The following is a 13782-nucleotide window of genomic DNA, read 5'->3' on the forward strand; positions in this document are numbered from 1 at the left end:
GGGGGGGGGGGGGGGGGGGGGGGGGGGGGGGGGGGGGGGGGGGGGGCGGGGGGGGGGGGGGGGGGGGGGGGGGGGGGGGGGGGGGGGGGGGGGGGCAGAGCACCAGGTGATGGGGATACGGATGGGGATGGGGATGGGCATGGGGCTGGAGATGGGCATGGGGCTAGAGCTGGGTCCGGGCTGGGAGGGCTCGGGAGGTGCTGGAGAGATGGGGAGGCAGTAGGGGCGACACTGGAGAGGCAGGGCAGGGCAGGGCAAGCGCGGGACTGGGAGCGTCCGGCCCCAGGACTCCCCCACCGCACCCCACACCCGGGGTGTGTACCCTCCACCTTTCCTCATATCTTCCCTACCACACTCAGCTCTTGGGTCTCCTGGCTGCTGAGACAGGGCGGGCGCCCACACTACGTCCAGTCCTTGGGTCCCTCCATCAGCCCTGCTCTGCTGTGCGGCGGGGGCATGGCTCAGGCTCACCGTTCTCCTGAAATCCTAGACCTGATTCGCACCCCACTCCGGCTTTCCTACTCTGGCAACCCCCGAGGCAACAATGAATGAACCAGCCCCTCCCTTCTTTCTTCCCCGCTTCCCCTTCCCTTCCCGGGCTGATATCTTCGACTGAAGAGACCAGAAGAGCCCCAGAGGGACCGAACCTCTTTTTCAGGTTCTTCCTTCCTTCCTTCCCTTCCTCCAGCCCTAGGTTGGTCTGGGCCAATAGTTTGCAGCCCCTTTAAACGGCCCCCTACTTCCCCTTCCCACAGCTGGCGGCCGCTTGGAAGCCCAGAGGGACCTGGGCAGGTACGGGGCAGGGCGGGGCTGGAGACCTGAGGATATTGTAGGGGGCCCCCCCCTCCCGCCCAGCGCCCATCTGCCCTTCCCTCCCCTTCCCTCCCCTGTTCCCTCTAGCTACTCATTAACCCTGTGGTCCCTGGTTACCAGGAGATGTCTCCTGGCCTCTCACGGTTCCCAAGGTAATGGTGGGGAGAACAGGTAAGCAGATGTTTCTCACCTGCCGGCTGTTGCCTGGGTCTCTCTAACCCATCGAGATCAAGGAAACACTTGAGTCCCACACTGTCTAGAAACTTTTTCTAGAGTCTGGCTTCCATTGAACTCCAGGGACAGCTTCCCTACCATAAATGCCACTGGAACTCTAGTCTCTCCCTGTCTCTAGAATGCCCCCCTCATCACTGCTTCATTCCCCCCCCCCCAGCTGAGCCAGACCGGTCCAAGAGGCAGAGAGAGCCACCATGCCTGGCCTGTATTGCCCATCGACTTGGACTCCTCTGCCCCTCAAGGACTCCTGGGTCCGGGCTTGTGCCAATGGCCCTTGCTTGGGCCTCAATGCCCGCCTCACTTACCACAACCCAGCACCAGAGCCTGTGGAAGGTGAGGCAAAGGTGTGGTGGCCAGAAAGCAGAGACAAGTAGGGATGGGAAATCCAATGGACTTGTGAGAGTCCAGGGGAGCAGGGCAAATGCATAGGGGTCAGCCCTCCATTTGCAATCTCCCAATCACTACAGGGGTGTTTGTATATCCACTGGCTGAGGCTGAGGCTGAAGTGGTGTCTGGCTTCGAGGCAGAAGCAGCTGGAAGGCGGGTCTCCTTCCAGTTGCAAAGCTGCCACAGAAGCCCCAGTGAGCCCTGCTGCCGGGAGTTGCGTCCAGAAGCTGGTCTGCCCCGCCGTTGTGCCCAGGGTGAGGGGAAAAGGAAGGGGGTCAGAGAAAGGTACATGCACACAGATAGGAACAGATACAGGTGCACATACACACAGATGAGATCCCTGTACAGAGGGAAACACAGAGTGATGTGGATGTGTACAGAGACAAAGGCCCAGAGAGTGCTGAGATATAGGACATTTTCCTATTTTCCTCATCTGTAAAATAACGTGGTTGGATTAGACAATTAGGCAGATCCCTCCCTATTCTAAATCCTGTGCTCTGAGGCCTCCAGGGATAGGGGCACCTAGCTGGGAGCCCCTTGACAACTCTTCCTCCCCATCCCCCTCCCACTGGGTTACAATCATCCCACCTGGCCTTTCCCCTCCCTACCAGTCAGCAGGATTGTGGCACTGAATTTCTTTTGTAAAGGAATAAGGCTATGTGTGGGACAGAGTAAGGACAGTATGATTCAGAGGGTGGATGGGGGCAGTCGGAGGATTTAGAGGCCAAGCCCAGCTCTGCCACTGTTCCTGTGAGGAGGATGGGGGAGAATCGTAAAGGAGCCCAAAGGGAAACATGACTGAGGTGGCTTCATGGGCAAGGCCAAAGGTCGGAGGTTCTGGGGCAGCTGTGGCCTGCTGGGTTGGTTACCCTCTCTCTTACCCTCTATGATCAGTCATCAGCTTCCCAAAGCATCCCCTTCCAATTGCCACCACTTCCTCAAGAACCACCCACTACCAGCCCACAGTCCCAGGGCATCCCTTTGTCATCCCTGAGCCTGGCACTCCCCGGCTTCTACCCACTTCTGACTTTCACCCTCAGGACCATTCTTATCTCTGACCCCACCACCATAGGTCATTTGGTTCTCCATCCAGCCCAGGCCCGCTCCACACTGGTGCTGCCCACAGGCCTCATCGCCCCTGAAGGGACCATTACCGTGTCACTGAGGAGCAGCCGAGAGCTTCACACGAGGCCAGACGGGGCAATACGTGTAGCCTTACCCTCCATCCTCACCCCCCTGGCCCAGTCCAGCCCAGCCAGACCCTCTGGCCTCTGTGACGACAGGTTGGGCCTATGGTGATTCTCCCTCTCTCCTTGCCTGGGCTTTTCTGGGACTCCCTGGGGTGAGGAGCAGTCAGCCAAGAGAGGGTGGGCATTGTAACAATAAAGGGTACAGCCAGAGAGAGTGGAGAAGCGCAGGGGGCGAGGCATTGCAGGGGAGACTAGATAAAAGCTCAGTGAAGGCCTGGCTCCTTGGGGTTGGGGCAGTGGAGGAGGGTGGGAGGGAGTCGTGCAGGGTGAAGAGTGATATGGCCCTTCGTCCCTTCCAGTCCCACCAGCTGCTTTGGGGTGGGCACTCCTGAGGACGAGGGGCCTGCCCTGCAAGACTCACCAGCCCCCAGGGACATGTTCTGTGGCCCTGCCCGGTGCCCAGGTCCATACACCTTTTCCTTTGAGATGCTGGTGACTGGACCATGCCTATTAGCAGGTGAGTACTTCTTACAGGGTCTAGCCAGTGGGGAGCTGCAGGCTGCCTGGGCATCTGTTCTGCCCTGGGATGTCCCTAGGGTCAGGCAAACTGCCAGCCAGCCTCTGCTGTGTAAAGGCACTGGCTTTCAGGAAGCAAGAAAAACAGAAGAAAAGCCCCTCCTCCCTTGAGAAGCCCCAGGAAGTGGGAGTGAGCATTTATGAGCCCCTACTGTGTGCAAGGCATAAGGGATACAAAAGCCAAATGAAAGTCCCTGTCCTCAAGGGCCTTCCATTCTATCAGGAGAGACAGGTAGAGAAGGATGTTTGATATGTACACGTGTGCACATGTACATACACATAATATCCACATAGATATAATTTAGATACTGTCATCATCTCCATTTTGCAGTTGAGGAAACCGGACAAAGATGGCAGTTAAGTGACTTGCCAAGGGTCTTACAGCTAGTAAGAATCTGAGGGTAGATTTGAACTCTGCTCTCCTTGAATTCTGTCTGCTTCACCCACATATGTATGAAGACCAAAAGGTGTGTGGATGCCAGATTTTGAAGGGTTTTATGCCAGAGGAGTCTATTTCTATTAGACCCTAAAGGTAATAGGGAGTTCTGTAAGTGGGGAATGTCATGGCCAGAGCTGCAGATGAGTGGATGGTGGGGCAGAAGGGTGGACTGATGTATGAATGGGTAGACATGCGTAAGGAATGAAAGCATGAGTAGATGGACCAAGAACTTTTTAAGTGTTACAAGATTCCTGGCCAGGGGAGGGGAAGGGGGGGAGAGGCAGAGGCTGGGATCAGGAGGGCGCTACCCTCTTCCCCTCTGCTCTTTCTTTAGAATCCTGCCACCCAGGCTAACAGCCACAATGTTTACAACTATCTTATTTTTTTTTGGAGGGGGTAAGGTAGGGCAATTGGGGTTAAGTGACTTGCCCAAGGTCACACAGCTAGGTTTTTTTTTTTGTGTGTGTGTGTGTGTGTGTGTGTTAAGCATCTGAGGCCGAATTTGAACTCAGGTCCTCCTGACTCCAGGGCCAGTGCTCTATTCACTGCCCCATCTAGCTGCCCCTGGTTTACAACTATCTTGCAGTAAGTTCAAGAAACTTGCCAGGCCCATCTGCTTCTCCCACATGATGTTGGGCAAGTCACTTAACCAGTGAAATGAGGACTTTGGGCTAGGATTTAGCTCTTTACCCATGAGCCTAAGAAGTCACGATTCTCTGCCATTTATCAGCGCTTTGGCAGCAGGGCCTGGCATCACATTTTATAACCCCGACATAGAGAACAGAGCCTCAGATAGAGGGAGGGTACGTGGGAAAGTTGGGTTAAATCTGAGTGCCCCATGATTCGGGAGGAGATGGGTTCAAACCCAGCTCTAGACACTTACTGGCCACTTCACCTTGGAGCCTCAGTTTCCCCATCTCTCAATTCGGGATAATAATAAAAATATTCGTATTGACTCTAGCACTGTTGTAAGAACCAGAGGAGATATTTAGGCTTTGAAGAGGTGCCGTTTGTAACGTTGCTGCTGTTTGCTTCTGTGGTAGGCACAGGGAGGGTTAGAAAGTTGCCTCAGACACTTCCTCATAGGTTCTGGATGGCCCAGGGTCCTCAAAGGCTCTGACAGCGGAGCACACGGGGGGCGGGCCCCAGCAAGGGGCGGGGCTTTCGGGATGCACCTCTCCTCTCTTACTGGCCTGTGCACCCTCCGGCCGAGGCTCTGCCCCAGTATTGGTGGGACAGCTCGTCACTCCAGCTATTCAAAGGAAGATGAACTATTTTTAGTCCCAGCCCCAAAGGGCTGCAACTAGAGTAAGATTAGAGATTCTGGAAGTAAGCATTGCAAACAGTCCCACATGGCACATGCCCGAGTGAGTGATGGAAGTATCCTTTTTCCTGGGCCTTTAGGTTCTTTGCCTCCCTCCATGGGGACTTTGGGCTAGGATTATCTGTGGGGGGTTATCTGTGCTCGCTGGGGCAGCAGAAACGGGGATGCAGTGATACCCCCTCCCCGCCCTTTCCCCTTCTGTTCCTCAGGCCTGGAGAGTCCCTCCCATGCCCTCCGCGCAGATGCCCCACCTCATGCCAGCTCTGCAGCCACTATCTGTATCACCCTGGCTGAAGGGCACCCCTGTGACCGGGCCCTGGAGATCCTGCTGCACCCTAGTGGTGAGGGCCCAGAGGGGAGAAGGGCTGCTCTCCTATCGGCAGAGCCCGGCGGGGGGTGGGTCCCTGGGGTCTTTCGGTATGAAGGAGGTGGGCAGGAGGAGATCGACAGCTGTCCTGAAGTGGCACCCCCCCCAAACTCCATCCCCCCAGAGCCTCACCAACCCCACTTGATGCTGGAGGCCGGTGGTCTGAGTGCGGCAGAGTATGAGGCCCGGGTGAGGAGCCGAAGGGACTTCCAGCGTCTCCTCCGAAAAGATAGTGATGGAGATCGACAGGTATGGGGGTGGGGCAGATCAGACACCTTGGGGAAGGAGCCTAGGGAAGATCTGGCTTGCTGGGGAGGGACGGGGGCAGATCAGACACCCTGGAGGAGGAGCGTAGGGAACATCAGGCATGGGGGGTGGGGGGGAAATCAGACACTCTGGCTCCTTTCACTCTTCAGAGACTGTAGTAAACTGTGACTCCAGTCCAAACATATGAAACAAACAAAAAAAGAGTCATAAAGAGCAGAAAGATAATACAGAACGTGTCATTACTGAGCAAATTCCTGGATGAGGAGGGAAGTAGAGCATGAGAGCCCGGGAAGCACATTAGAAACATCATTTCATTTTGTCTGCAAATGTGAGGAAATCCCCATTTTACAGATGAGGAAATTGAGCTCAGAAAGGAAGCAGTGATTTAGTGCGCGGTCCTAGCCGGGTTTTTCATGCCAAAGACAGAATCAAAGATGGACCAGGGATCAGAGATTGAGGAGGGGGGTGCCGGGGATCTCAGGGGTCGTCTTGTCAAACCTCATTTACAAGCAAGGAAGGACTGGAGCTGGGTCACTCAGCTATTCAGTGTCTGACTTGGGATTTGAACCCTGATCCTTCTGGCCCCAAATTCACAGCTCCATCTGCTGGTGTTCCAGTACCAAAAATAGCTCCTTTCCTTCTCACTCTCAGATCATAGTCATTCTAGAGCAGCCTCTTGACAGGCTGAATGATTAATGAATAGGGAGCCCCATGAAAATGACAGGAATGTGCAGTGCCTCCTGGGAACTGCCCAGAGGTCCCTGGGCACATGGCCATTGCTCCTGCTCCTTCAGAAGCTGCATGGAGTGCCTGGGTGCCCCCACTCCTGAGGGGCCCTGGCCAGTCTCCTAGGCTGTGACTCAGTGAGGGTGCCTGGTGTCTAGGTATGGTTCCTGCAGCGTCGATTCCACAAGGACATCCTCTTGAACCCAGTGCTGGTGTTAAGCTTCTGCCCAGATCTGAGCTCTGGGTCCCTGGATCCTGGCTCAGCCACGAGGGAGTGTCTCTTCCTAGTGGACAGCCGAGGGCTCACTTACAAGGCCAGTGGGGCTGGGGAGAGGGCATGATGGGTTGCATCCTACCTTCCTGCCTTAGCCAAGGCAGCATGATGCCCGCTGCTCCCCAAGCCACCAGCAGCACCATCATGGTGGGTGGTGTGCAGGGGCCCTCACTTCCCCCCATCGCTCCTCAGGAAGCCCTGCTCCTTGCTGTGAAGTCCCTCCCACCTCAGACGCTCATCAACGTTGCTACGTTCGGCTCTTCTGTGCACCCCCTCTTCCCTGGCAGCCAACCCTGCAACGATGTGAGTCCCACCCTTCTTCCTAGACTTGAGTCATTGCTGAATTCTTTCAACAGGGAACCCCAGGGAAGCTTTGGGAGCTCTCCTCCTAGGACTGAGTAATTCATGCGTCTGCTGCCGAGACCTTGAGCCTAACGATCTCCCTTGTCCTCTACTTTCTCACCCATAAAATGAGGCGGGATCACCTAGATGGCCTTCAAGGTCCCTTCCAGCTCTCGATATATGGCGGCCATATAGGAGGCCATCTACACCACTGGCCCCCTCCCCTTTGCAGTGATCTGCCCAAACTCACAGAGCGTGAACCCAGGCGCTTCAGCTTCCAGAGACCCCCACCCCAGCCCTCCTCCCTTCTCTCCCCTAGCACACAGTGCAGTTGGCCTGTGAGGGCATCAAGGCGCTACAGAGAGGATGGGAAAAGCCCGATGTACTGGCTGGGCTGCGCTGGGCCCTGGAGCTGCCAGGGCAGCGAGGCCACCCTCGGCAGCTGTTCCTGCTCACAGCTGCAGCTCCCACTGCTTCTGCCACCCACCACACCCTCGAGTTCATGAGACACCATGGGGGCATGGCCAGGTAAGAACCTTGGGCTGAGGGCTCCCAAGGGCTGGGGTCACTCGGCTCAGCCCTTCTATCCGACCTGCAGGTGCTTCTCCTTTGGGCTGGACCCTGCCGGCTGCCAGCTGCTCAGGGGACTGTCTGCCCTCAGCCGGGGCTGTGCTTACTTCCTGCGCCCTGGGGAGAGGCTGCAGCCCATGGTGAGTTTGAGCGGAGGGAGCCTCCACCTCACTCTGGCACCTTCCCTCCCTGTCTCAGCCGTCACTTACCCTTTGTTCACCTTTACCTGTGAACCTAGAACTCCCCCCAGGGCCCGGGCCGAGTGGAAGGCCATGATCCCCTGTTGCTTAGGGATACGTCTTCTTCCCTGGATCCCTACAGCTAGTGAGGGCGCTGCGGACTGCCCTGGAGCCGGCTCTGAGTGACATTTCCGTGGACTGGTTTATGCCTGATTCTGTAGAGGCGTTGTTGACTCCCCGAGAGATCCCTACGCTCTACCCAGGAGACCGACTGATCGGCTACTGCTCCCTCTTCCGTGTGGAAGGCTTCCGGCCCCGACCACCTGTGGTAATCACAAGATCTGGGGGAAGAGGAAAGATGGGAGAGCCAGACAATATCGTACTAAACCAGGGCTCTGGTGCCAGGATATTGCTGGAGTGCTATCTCCGGCAACTAGCCTTTATTAAGCACCTGCTGTATGCCAAACAAAAATTAAACAGTCCTTGGCCTCAAGGAGCTTACACTCTCTCAAGGGAACCAAAGATACCGACGTACTGGGCTGGGGAGGGGCTAACAGTCCTCTGGTGTGCTTATCAGCCACTTCCAGGGCCTCAGTCTCAACGGAACCCTTCTCTTATGCTAATCAATCCATAAGCTTTCTTTGGTGGTACTGTGCTAGATTGGGTTACGCAGAAAACAGCCTGTGCTGGTGAAGGTGCTTACCAGGGAAATGCATGTGTAAATCCAAATAGAAAAGGGGCCCTCAGCTCCTAGGCTGCTGGCCTTGACCCCTCTCAAGCCTCACTGCTTTGAAGGCTGGAAGAGACCTTCGCACTTGCTCCTTTCTCAGGGTCAAGAGCACGGATGGAGGAGCTCAGGGGGCTCGGTCTTCCCATCTCCAGAAGAGCCATCGGCTACTAGCCACGGCACGGAGCCAACAGGGGCCACAGACCCCCCAGAGTCGTGCACAGCTTCTGCCAGCCACTATGGTCCTGGGGACTCAGAGAGGAGTGAGTGTGGGTGGGAAAGCCCACCAGGGAAAGGGAAGGAGAAGCCGGGGGCCTCCTCTTCCATCCTCCCAGGAGGTGCTGATCCCCCTACAGATCCTGTCACTGACCCCGGGACAGAACCTCCATCAGATGCAGCCATCTGGCAGCGGATCTTTCATTCCTCCTACATCCGTGAGCAGTATGTGCTGACACGATGTTCCACCAGCCCAGAGCCAGGCCCTGGTTCCCCAAGCAGCAGTGAGTCCCCAGGATCCTGGGGCCTTGGCTCTCCTGAGAACAGTGCCCCCCCAGTTCTCCCTTCTCAGCAGGGCCACCGAAGCCTGGCTTGGGGAGACCCCGTTGCTGCTGCCACCAGTCACTCTTGCCCGCTGCCCCTGTCAACCCCATTCACGGTGAGGCAAGAGTCAGGACAGAGCAGGATGGAAGGCAGGGAAGGATCCCCTGGACTGGTGCCAAGCAGTCACCTGTCTTTTGCAGGCTCCACCCCTAGCCCTAGACACACCAGGCCAGCTTCCAAAAACGGCTTTCACTGGGCGCAGCCTCTCGACCCCCCAGGGTGGAAAGGACTCTGTTCTTCACCCCCGAAGGAACCAGTCCCTGGGTGGACAGCTGGATAAACCAAGCCCAGAGCAAAGGCAGCAGCTCCACAGAAGCCTTGACGACTCAGGTAAGAAATGAGGTGTGGGGGGGTCCATCTGAGCCCCTGGAGAGGGATCCAGTACGAGACAAACTGGCCAGGCTGGAAGATGGAGTGGGACCGAATGTACACACAGGGTCTTTCAAAAACCCCACCTTGGAGATCTTGGGGAGGCCACTTCACCTTCCCAGCCTCCACAAACTTGGGGATTTTCATTGTCTTCCAGCTCTAAAGATCATGCTCTCACCTCTTCTTCCTTCACCCCCATGTAGGAAACCTGCTCTCCCCAACACCCTTGGATTGGGACATGTTAGTGGAGCCCCCCTTCATGTTTGCCCCCTCACCATCTGCAGAAGAGGCTGCCCCCTCCCCCCCAGTCCCACCTCCTCCACCCCTTCCCCAGCCGCCACGGTGTCACGTGGCAGTCCGGGCACTGCAGGATGGGCAGCCTATGTGCTGGGAGGTGGGCGCTGGCTTAGAGCCATTCCTAGGGAGTACAGAAGATTCTCTGCCACCATCTCCCGAGAGGGGAGATGCCTGGGACCAAACCCTACACCGGCTGACAGCAGCCTCTGTGGTCCGGGACAATGAGCAGCTGGCCCTGCAGGGGGCAGAGCCAGGTAGGTGCAGGAAGGCGGCCCTGTGGGGGGCAGAGCCAGGTGGGCACAGGGCCACCCTGTGAGGAGGAAGGCAGCTTCCAGCCCCTCTGACCCCCTGGTTGTGTGCCCTGTAGGTCCCATCCGCCGCTTCCGGCTCAGAGCCCTCCAGACGAGCAAGGCTTCTGCAGCTGCCTCCCTGTTCACCTACCCAGTGGCTGTGGATGCCAGCACACGTGAGGCCCTCCCTGTGGCGCTCCAAATTCACAGATCAGGTAGACCCTTCACAAGTCGTTTCCACTTGGCCGAGACCACCCCAGCCCCCACTACAGGGCTCTTCTGGCCTCTTATCTTTCTACAGAGTCGGTGCTGCCAACCCCAATATCTGCCTCCTCTGCAGCCTTTCCTGAAGCCCCTGATCACCCTGAGGGTAATGCCCTGGCTAAGCGGGACAGCCAGACTGGGGGCTCTGGGGGATCAGTGGTTTATCTGTTGGTCCATTACAGGGCTTGCGGATAATTCCTCGACCAGCTCCCGGGACTCTGAGAACAGTGCTACTTCAAGGTATAAGCAAGGGTGACGCCCAAACTGAGGGCCCCCAGACCGGCAGGGGGGTGTAGTTGGGGACCACTGCCTTTCTTTCCCCCAGGTTTGGCTGGAGGAGGTTTGGTTCTGGCTGCAGACTCTACAGCCCAGAGCCTAACCGGGGCCTGGCTTGGGATGGTGACAAGAGTAGCAGTGACCATGACTACCTCCCGTTGGTGAGGGCACAGAGGGGGATGGGTGACACCTAGTGGGGTGGGGCAAGGCCGGCCTGCCCCTGAGCCTGCGCCGCCATCCCCCCCTGACAGGTGCAGTTGCAGGAGGCTGCTGGCTCCTTCCGCTTGGATGGCCCCTTCTGTGTGGCAGTGCAGATCCCCCATGAGAGGCTGTGTAGGGCCTCGCCTTTCCTGGCACACCGGGCTACCCTCAGCCCGGCCTCTGCCTCCTCACCGTGGGCTCTCCTGGGCCCGGGATCTGGGGATGGGGTGACAGCTTCGGGGAGCCGGTCCCCCAGCACAGGTTCAGAGGGACCAGGCCAGGTGGACAGTGGGCACGGGTCTGACACGGAAGCCTCGGAGGGTGCCGAGGGCTCAGGGGGCCCCGACCTGCGGGGCCGGAGCTGGGCCACGGCTGTTGCTTTGGCTTGGCTGGAGCACCGCTGCACGGGCACCTTTGAGGAGTGGGAGCTGGTGGCAGCCAAGGCAGACAGCTGGCTGAGGGCCCAGTGCCTGCCTGACCGGCTGGAGCTGGCTGCCCTCAAGGCCGCTGCCCGAGGCCTCTTCCTGCTCCTCCGCCACTGGGACCAGAACCTCCAATTGCGCATGTTGTGCTACAGCCCTGCCAACGTCTGAGGGTCAGCCTGCCCCGGCCTCTCATGCGTCCTGCGCTCCCTCTACTCCAGAAAGTGCCTGCTCTTCTCCCCTCATCCACTTCCTTCTCCCTCTAAGACAGAAGCCGCCCCTTGGGGCCTGGGCCAGGGCCTCAGGGGCTGTTCAGAGGGCAGCCAGACAACAGGCCTCCACCCACTATGGCGACTGCAATAAAGTGCCTCTGAGGACCACGTGCGCACACATTTCCTTAATGACTGGCTGCTGCCCCTCGGGTCTGGGCTTGGCCAGGGACAGGAAGTCTAAGGAAGACTGCCAGATGGCACGGGGCTGGGGTTCGGCTAGCTTTATTGGGGAGGTAGCTTACAGGGACCCCCAGGGTCTGAGGCAGGGGCCATGGGACCTTGGGTGGCAGGAGCTCACGGGGCCTTCTTGCTGGGCTGAAGGAGCTGGGAGGCCTCGGGCTGGGCCCTGGAGCCCAGCCACAGCTGCAGCAAAATGACAGCGTGGCAGAGGTGCAGGGCCATGGAGCTGCAGGGCGTGGAGGGGTAGGTGTTCCAGGAGAGCTCGATGAGGCCAAGCACCAGTAACCTGGGGAAGAGGGGAAGAGGAGAAGCGGGCGGAGGGAGGCAGGCAGGCGGCCCCCTGGGCTATCCCCGCCAGCTCTCCCATGTTGAGTGGCGGCCTACCTGAGCAGGTGTGTGAGCCAGCGCGAGGGCGTTGCCCACAGGAGGTAGGGCAGCGTGTGGAAGTACCAGACGTAGAACTGGTAGTGAAGTGACCTGCTGAAGCAGACACCGATGAAGTTGGACGTGAAGAGCACAGAGACGATCTGTGTGGGTGGTCAAGGCCAAGAGTTCGAGAGACGCCATGTCTGCCCCTGCCACCACCCCACCTGGCTGCCCATGGGGCAAAGGATATGATTAGCGGTGAGGGGCCGGGTGGGGGGCTTCCTCTTCGAGGGCTCTTTCAGGAGGGACACAAGGCTTTCTCCTGACCTGGGGAGGAAAGAGTGACTTGACCATCCCCCTCCTCCTACTTTACCCCAAAGGGAGGCCTGGGGCTCTAGCCCTGGCCTCTGCACACCTGGGCCACCTGCAGAAGACAAAGAGCGCCAGCAGACTGAGGTGAGCGGCCAGCAGCGCCAGATGGAAGGCGCGATTCTGGAAGAGCGCCTCAGGCAGGAATCTCCAGTTCACTGTCCAGCGGAAGAGGAACTGCCGGCCCAGGTCAAAGGAGCGGGACACGTAGCCGGCCGGGTTCTCCAGAAGGAACGGCAAGCCCAGGACGACCTGGGGATGGACAGATGCTGCTGTGGCCACGCACAGGGGCTTTCCTGAGTAGCCCCTGGGCTCACCCATTGTTAGGCACAGAACAGAGACAGGAGCTGGTCTGGAGGAGACCAAGAGGCTAGGATTCCTTTGAGAAGGACAGGGAACTGAAGGGACAGAGCACAGGGTGGCGCTATAGTCACCAAGAAGAGAATGGCTGGTATACCTGCAGGAGGGCACAGATGCCCAGCTTGGGAAGGGCCCCACGGAGGCCAAACTGGAAAAGGAGAAGAAAGAGCAGCCCCGGCGCGAAGAGCAGCACATTCATCTTCACAGACACCGCCAGACTGGGGCCCATTTACAAGGAAAGACTGGGAGTCAGTGCTGGGGCCCCAGAGGCCTCCCACATGGACAGCTGGCTGAGGGCCCCTTGCCCTCCCAACTCCCATGGATGCGTGTTAGAGAGCCCACCCCCCCATACATAGGCCAGATTCTGTTCAGGGAAGGACTGGAAGGAACCTTAAGCCCTTACCCAGCCTGAGGCCCCAAGGAGAGGACGGGGCAGAGATGGAAGGAAGGTGAAGGTGCCCAGCGCTCTTAGCACTGCGTTGGCGCCGTGCTCCCAGGCTCTGAGCCCCGCAACCCCCCCCCCCCCCCCCATGGCTGGTCTCTCTTCCCTTCTCCTGCAGGAAGAGGGGGAGGCTGGGGAGGGAACTGGGAAGGTAGGCAGGACTTGGCCAGGGATAGGAAGTTTGAACCTGAAACAGCCACACCCCCAGCCCCAGCGCTGGGACAGCAGGAGGTTAATGCTGAGGAACAGCAGTGCCATGGCCACAGGGTCATTGAAGAGCCGTAGCACGAAGATGGAATGGACCCGGTACGAGGCACAGCACATGAAGAAGAAGACGAAAGGGGGAACCTGCAGGGGGGACGGGGAGAGGGTCAGGACCCCCGCGCCCCCAGCGCACTGCAGCTGGGTGACCTTGGGGCAGTCACCGGCCCGATGGGCTTCTGTTCTCCCTTAAAAAAAACCAGCCCCCCCAGCACAGGCCCTCCTCAGAGGCATGGGTGTGAGTGGTGTGTGAGTGTGTGTGTGAGAGATATGTGTTCATGTATGAGTATATGTATGCGAGAGATGTGCGTACATGTGTGTTTGAGATGTGTGTATGTGTGTAGGAGTGTGTATGAGAGATGTGCATATGTGTATGGGAGAGTGAGAGGTGTGTATGT

At 58.3% G+C, this 13782-nt stretch overlaps 2 protein-coding genes across 2 annotated transcripts in view; one reads left to right on the top strand and one right to left on the bottom strand.

The window, feature by feature from the left end:
- VWA5B2 (von Willebrand factor A domain containing 5B2) overlaps positions 1-11518 on the top strand; it is an 11763-nt gene extending 245 nt beyond the window's left edge. Inside the window, exons 2-20 of the mRNA XM_069089324.1 lie at positions 1205-1380; positions 1515-1688; positions 2507-2717; positions 2984-3141; positions 5173-5304; positions 5455-5579; positions 6482-6641; positions 6794-6900; positions 7259-7467; positions 7538-7649; positions 7831-8016; positions 8519-9070; positions 9156-9345; positions 9588-9935; positions 10049-10186; positions 10273-10341; positions 10418-10475; positions 10561-10672; positions 10763-11518. Of these exons, the coding sequence (XP_068945425.1) occupies positions 1242-1380; positions 1515-1688; positions 2507-2717; positions 2984-3141; positions 5173-5304; positions 5455-5579; positions 6482-6641; positions 6794-6900; positions 7259-7467; positions 7538-7649; positions 7831-8016; positions 8519-9070; positions 9156-9345; positions 9588-9935; positions 10049-10186; positions 10273-10341; positions 10418-10475; positions 10561-10672; positions 10763-11305 (3723 nt within the window). The 5' untranslated portion in view covers positions 1205-1241 and the 3' untranslated portion in view covers positions 11306-11518. The remainder of the gene's footprint in view (positions 1-1204; positions 1381-1514; positions 1689-2506; positions 2718-2983; positions 3142-5172; positions 5305-5454; positions 5580-6481; positions 6642-6793; positions 6901-7258; positions 7468-7537; positions 7650-7830; positions 8017-8518; positions 9071-9155; positions 9346-9587; positions 9936-10048; positions 10187-10272; positions 10342-10417; positions 10476-10560; positions 10673-10762) is intronic.
- A 94-nt stretch (positions 11519-11612) lies between these two features.
- The window catches only part of ALG3 (ALG3 alpha-1,3- mannosyltransferase), a 4035-nt gene continuing 1865 nt past the window's right edge, over positions 11613-13782 (bottom strand). Inside the window, exons 4-9 of the mRNA XM_069089326.1 lie at positions 13311-13471; positions 12779-12899; positions 12368-12573; positions 12209-12279; positions 11971-12121; positions 11613-11872 (exon numbers count right to left, since the gene is read on the bottom strand). Of these exons, the coding sequence (XP_068945427.1) occupies positions 11701-11872; positions 11971-12121; positions 12209-12279; positions 12368-12573; positions 12779-12899; positions 13311-13471 (882 nt within the window). The 3' untranslated portion in view covers positions 11613-11700. The remainder of the gene's footprint in view (positions 11873-11970; positions 12122-12208; positions 12280-12367; positions 12574-12778; positions 12900-13310; positions 13472-13782) is intronic.

This window comes from Petaurus breviceps, unplaced genomic scaffold (genome assembly GCF_028583685.1).
Source record: "Petaurus breviceps papuanus isolate PSGF00001 unplaced genomic scaffold, PetGlider_PUasm1.0 186, whole genome shotgun sequence".
Lineage (NCBI taxonomy): Eukaryota > Metazoa > Chordata > Mammalia > Diprotodontia > Petauridae > Petaurus > Petaurus breviceps.